This window comes from Plasmodium vivax, chromosome 9 (assembly GCF_000002415.2).
Source record: "Plasmodium vivax chromosome 9, whole genome shotgun sequence".
Classification (NCBI taxonomy): Eukaryota; Apicomplexa; class Aconoidasida; order Haemosporida; family Plasmodiidae; genus Plasmodium; species Plasmodium vivax.
In genome coordinates this window covers 388,964-395,185 of record NC_009914.1, presented here as the reverse complement: position 1 = coordinate 395,185, position 6,222 = coordinate 388,964, and the positions used below count along the sequence as shown (strand labels likewise).

At 42.8% G+C, this 6,222-nt stretch overlaps 2 protein-coding genes across 2 annotated transcripts, besides 1 other annotated feature; one reads left to right on the top strand and one right to left on the bottom strand.

Moving 5' to 3' along the window:
- Positions 1 to 2,207: 2,207 nt before the first annotated feature.
- Positions 2,208 to 3,051, top strand: PVX_091295 (hypothetical protein, conserved; the record flags this gene model as incomplete). The annotated part of the gene is made up of 3 exons (XM_001615200.1): positions 2,208 to 2,250; positions 2,485 to 2,684; positions 2,806 to 3,051. The coding sequence occupies 3 exons, from the start codon at positions 2,208 to 2,210 to the stop codon at positions 3,049 to 3,051; spliced, it is 489 nt and encodes a 162-aa protein (XP_001615250.1).
- A 1,272-nt stretch (positions 3,052 to 4,323) lies between these two features.
- PVX_091290 (hypothetical protein, conserved) lies at positions 4,324 to 5,547 on the bottom strand (the record flags this gene model as incomplete). The annotated part of the gene is made up of 1 exon (XM_001615199.1): positions 4,324 to 5,547. One exon carries the CDS (start codon positions 5,545 to 5,547, stop codon positions 4,324 to 4,326), a length of 1,224 nt encoding a protein of 407 aa, XP_001615249.1.
- Positions 5,421 to 5,478: a microsatellite.
- Positions 5,548 to 6,222: the final 675 nt, after the last annotated feature.

The following is a 6,222-nucleotide window of genomic DNA, read 5'->3' as shown; positions in this document are numbered from 1 at the left end:
ACAAAGAAAGAGACGGAAACGGAAACAAACGAATCAGTTAACAAGATGCATTCGTTTATATTCACAAATATTAATAGACCCAACAGTTGATAATAACTACTAATTTGATTAAATACTACCCTTCATGGAGTTACAAGAAAGAAGAAAAAAAAAATTCCAATTTTGGAGAGGAGACATTCATCATGACGGTTTTAATTAATCACAAAGGCACACATAGACAAATGCGCTTAAAAAAAAGGAACAGGGACCGGGTTAATTATCGCCCAATTCGCTGTGCATGGTTTGCCACTGCGGTTGGGTGAGGGGGGTGGCCTGGAAAACGTGGGGAGTGAGGAAAAAGAAAAAATCACGCCAGCGCCCGCATGACGCAAGTAATTTTTCACTAGACAACACGTGTAACCATCGCAACAAAAAAAAAGGAAAAAAAAACAAAAAAAAGAAAAAAAACGAAAAAAAAATAAAAAAAAGTTTTTTTTCCTTTCATCACTATCCCAATTCCTCATGTCCTTAAAAAATTACACATTAGAGTTCAGCGTAACAGTCGACTGGCCAACGTTCGTAATAAATTCTGCGCACGTGCAGTAGTCTATTTTGTTTATGGCCAAAAATTATGTATATGCACTCCCATGCATATGAGAAAAAAAAATGACGTTTTTTCATCCACATTTTTTTAGGGAGAAAAAAAAAAAAATTCAGCACAATATTTTTATGGCCATCAAATTCGCCTTTTTTTCTGATTGTCTCCTTGGCAAAAATGTCACTTGTTGTTCTTTGCGTCTTTTTTTCCCGCGAATGTCTATATCTGCCCCTGGCATAGTGGAATTATCCCCATATGGTCTCATTCCAAAGTTCAGCGAACAAATCGGCGTCAAAAAAAAAAGGAAAATTTTACACTGCACGTGCAGGTAAAGCCATTTTGTCATGCCTCATCTGGTAAAAGGTGTAAACATAAGGGGAAAAAGTTATTGAGCAGGGAAAAGGAAACCCTAAGAGAGCAAATTTCTCCATTTCAGCTTAACGTGACAGACGTCATCGCAGCTGGCGCGATTATACACATAAGACGCAAACGTCTTTTCTGATTAACGGCAAGGGGGAACCTTTTAAAGTGAACGATTTTGCAAAAAATTTGGATTTATTTTGCGCAAAAAAAAAAAAATAAGTTCGGGGAAACTTTGCGCGAAGGGAGATTGTACGAGGCGAGGTTGACGCAGTGGGACGGGCGCTTCGGCGTGAAGTATGCGCGCGGGTATGTTCGTAGGCGTGCCCGTTACTTTCCACGTAACTGCCAATTTTACTACCATTTTGCCGCCCATTTACCGCTCATTTACTGCCCATTTACGGCCCATTTTTCACCCAATTCGCTTTTGCCCAACCATGTGCTAACTCTTTAACCCCTCCTGCAAACAAAAAAGGGCTGACGAAATGGAAAACCTGAAGGAGCAAAATGCAGAGGACATAGACATCTCCGCGTCCATCAATAAAAACCTGGACATCCCCCTGTTGATAAAAAAGAAATTACATTTGAGGGTAAACTCACTGGGAAGAGGGATCCCACGCGAAACCGGCATTTCCAGCAGAGTAACTGCGTGCGTATGCGTGCCCCTCTTCGTAGGATTTAAGGCGCAAAAATAAAGACCTGAGCGGGAAGCACGCGGATATTAAGAAGGTTCTCCAGGAGAAGGAGAGTTACTTTAGGTTCGATTCGCCAGACGTGTGGGTGTGGTCCCGCGGCCTGCACATATTGTATATATGGGTGTGTAAGTGGCTACGTAAGTGCGTATGTATCTGCCTGCCCGTTTGTACGCACGCACAGGGGCATCTTAATCACCCACGAGGCATAATTGCCCAACGTCGCTTCCTCCGGTTTGAAAATCCCCCTAAACAGCTTTAAGGAAAAGGTGCACAATGAAAGCCGCGAAAAGATGATAAAGGAGTACCAAATGGCTACGAAGGTGGGAAAAGAAAAAAAAAAAAAAAAACAGAACATACAAACATACAAACATACGAACGAACGAACGAACGAATGGGCGCAAATGGACCGAAGTGGCGGGACAAAAAGGTGCACACGAACTGCCCCCACACACACATTCGCCTTGCAGGACAACTACGACAGACAAGTAATTCTGGAGGAGAAAATAAAAAACAAGGAGAAAAAAATAAAAATGTACGATTTGGAGATTAACAAGTTTAAGGTGGCCATTGCGGACATGCACGAGCGGATAAAGAAGGCAGACTACGACCTGGTGGAGAGTAAGAAGAGGCTGCCGCGATTGGCGAAAGGGAACGTGTAAAAGGCGCGGAACGGATAAAAAGCCAAACGTGAACTAAACGGCATGAAAGAATCTCCTACTCTCCTTGGAGCGTACCTCGTCCCGTGCCCCGATGAGCAGTTAACCGAAGATCGCACGACAAATGAGTGACACCCTACAATGTACGCACAATTTATACACACTTTTCACACAAACACACGTGACAACCGCTCAGGGGAAAAGTGCCTCAGCTTTCTGAGCAAATTTAAAGAAAACTCAGCCGAGTTCGTCCAGCTGGACATGTTCGACAGGCTGGAAACGATATTCAGCTCGCGCGAGTTTATAAAAAAAAAAAAGGAAAGTCTTAAGGCAAAGATAAATATCATAAAGGCTAAGATAAAAGACACGGAGGAGAAGTATAACTTAGCCCTAATGGTACGGAATTGCTCTTCTCTTCGTTGAATCGCTCTCCTCTTCGTTGTGTTTTTTTTTTTTTTTTTCCCCCCATCCCCCTTTGGTTGGCACCCAACTCTATGCGGTCATTACACCCACGCAGGATAAAGAAAAGGAGTACAAAAATCTCGTTGAGACCTCAGAAGGAGTCTTAAAAAAGGAAAAGGAGATAGCGGAACAACTCAAGGAAAAAATAAATGAACACAACAAAAATGCACTGCTCCTCTATAAGATAATTTCATGTGTCGATAATTTTTTGAGTCGTTTTTCTTCATTCCTACCGGAGCTGCGTCATTACAACGTTAAGAAGGACGAGGAAAAAAAGTACTCAAGAGAGAGCGATCATTAGAAGTTACCCCCATAGGGGTGCATACCGGACAGCACTCTACATGTTGCCGCTACTGCACATCATTTCGCTGCTTAGCAATTCACACGTCCATGGGTTTTTTTTTCCCCCCTTCTTTCGATGAAAGCAAACTAGAAAAGAAGAACAAACCACAGGATATAATGGAAGACACGCAGTTCATCGATACAGCCGATTTTAAGAATTTGGAGGAGGTAACAATGAGGGGCTTTCTACCTTGTCGGTGTACTACGTGGGGGACAAGATCACCTCAGCGTCCTTCACCGTTTGGTGAGCAGATAGAAATCCTGCTCGTGTCACTTCGCACACTTATTGTGCGCCCCTCCAACGGCAGGATATCCTCCGAAAGCTGGACGTCATCTACAAGTACATTAAGGACACGATCTACATCATCAACAAAGCCAAAAAGGAAATTTCGCTGAAGGATGATAACTACATGGAGTCCATGAAGAACAATTTCGGCAAGCGGGAAAAGAAAAAGCGTCCTCCCTGGGGAGAGCGGCCCGCCTGCGTGAATACTGGGCTGCGCATTTTGTGCACATATCTTCTTACCTCTGCACATTTCCTCCAAATGGAAAATTTCCCCCCATTTTGCAGACGACAATATTGAGTTCCTCACGTATAATAACATCAAGGGGAAGAATAACTGACCCCTGCGTGGGGAAATATTTTCCGAGGGTATAAAGAGGAGGTGAAGAAGAAGAAAGCGCCCATTTGTGTGCCCCTCTGTGGGTGGATCTGCGTGTACCCCACTCATTGTGAGCAAAAAGGCGAAGACGTCTACAACATGGACTGCCCCTTCTTACAGCTTCGCGATTAGCACGCGTTTGTAAATTCAGAGTGTGAGCTGAAAAGGGGAACAAAGAAGTGCACAGAAAGGTGTGTGTTGAGAGGAGAAATCATAGGAAAACTTACAAAACGTTGCAATGTTTTTTCTTTTTTAACTCCTCATTGTGCAAATTTGTGTGCCCCCCCTTTTATAACTCTGTTTATGCGTATCTGCCCGTACGATGGATGCTAAGCCAGCTGATGACACTTCAAATTTTGCGCCTTTAAAAACGCTGCAATTGTGCAACGATACGAGAGGCACGCAGCGCTAAGCGTAACGAGGTGGTAACATTCTGGTGGGTGTCCATTTGGGGGTGCGTATATTTTTGATCACCCGCTGGGTCCCTGCCAAGAGGACTTGCCCCTCAACTTGCAAAAAAAAAAAAAAAAAAAAAAAGGCAAAATAGGGTGTCACTTTGCCCATTCATTTTACCCATTATCGATGAAGCTGCAACTCGCGGGAGTAATCCCATTTAGGTAGGACACTTCGCTGAGAAACTTCAAATAGGTAGAGACCTTTTCCTCGTCAGATAAAAAAAAGGGGAGCATATTATCCTTCACGTCCACATAATTGGAAACGCTATTTAGGCACCTTAACCCGATGTTCCCCGAATATAGCAACTGAAAGTTGATGCTCTTGTGCCACTTTAAGATGCTGTACGAACCGATGAAGTATAACTGATCGTGGTAAACACTGCCAGGGGTGGCTGTGTCCTTTAGTCCTCGTTTAACCCGCGCGCACATCTTAAAACATGTGTCCACGTCCTTTACAAAAGTGTTTAAAAAAAAAAACAGCTTTGAAAAGGGGTAAAAGTTGCCCAAGCAAACGGTTAAATATTTTATGGCTGGAAAAACAAGGAAGAGGTGATTTCTTCGGAAGGGATACATCGAATTAATCACAGCTAATCCTTCTTCAGTGGCAGAACAGGAACGAAAATTATACATGTCTAAATTGTTCCTATCATGATTTATCATGCGTAGTAAATGCGTCCCTATTTCGTGATTGCACAAGGAAAGCATCATTTTTTCCTTAACACTTTTGCGGCTTTGTAAATGTAAAAAATATTGTTTTTTTTTTTTTAAAATTTTCACTGCAGATATTAAGTCTTCCTTGAATTCGATTTTTACATTATCTGTTATTCCATTCTCTGTTAAGTATCTATCGATGTAATTTTCCAACTCTTTTTTTGTCACCAATTTTTTTCCATCGAAAAGGTCCCTCTCGTAATTTTCATACGTCTTGAAATTGTCCATCACCATTTGTATTATTCTTCTTGCTTCGTGAAATAAATGGAAATCGATTTTTTCCCCATTCGTTTTGTTAAAAATGTTTTTCACTTCTTCGTCAGAAATGTTGTATAGAAACATCGGGTTTTCCTTCATGTTGGATTTGTAAAATTGCTGTTGCGCTTCCAGCAAGTTTGTAATTATGCATTTTTTTTTTATGTTCATTTTTTGCAGCGTTTTTGTGTACGTGGCTTCGTTAAAGATGGCTTCAATGAAAGTGTCCACCAAATTTAGCAACTCTTCATCCGGGATGATCAGCAGTTTTACGTAACTGGGGTGAGGGAAGTTTGCGAGGGGGTTTATATCCTCCCCGCTGTGCGTCCCATCGTGCGTCCCGCCATGCGTCTTTCTTTTCGCCGCGTCCATTTTGTGGTGAACACGATGCGGCTGGTCACTTGGCGCGCCCCTCTAGTTCGATTCATTTTTGTTTCCCTCCCATAGACGCTTCGGGATTGGTTACTTTTTTTTTTTTAGCTGTCCTCGTTTGGGTGCAGTTTCCAAGTGAGGCCTCCTTTTTTGTGCGAGTTCTTTTCTTGCCAAAAAAAAAAAAGCGAATGCACAGGGAGGAACTTCAAGACGGAAACATTTACGCATCCATACGAGGGAACGTGTACAGGCATGGCATTACACATGGCCCCCTGTTTGTGGAGCGCCTTTATGAGGGTAAGGCAAAGGACGAAGCCCGTTTTGCCCCCAAACAGATATCTCGTCACCGCGGGGGAGAGTTTTTTTTCACTCAACGAGGGTTAAACGGTTTACAATTTTACAACTTGTGTACACATCAATAGTTTTGCGAATGGAACAATATTTTTTATTCGCTGTGCGGCAGTTCCTCAACCGGTCTCTGCTAATTGGGCGCACAGGAATGGCGTAAGCAAAATGAAAAGCACCGTCGGGCGAAATGATATGCACGGGGATGCTCAAAGCGAATCCCATTTACGCATGCGCGATTGGAAGTGACTACAATTTTGCACACTCGTTAAGCAGTCTGCAGCAACGCGCGCGTAGATGGTGAGCAAAATTAAAATTAAACTGCGGTGC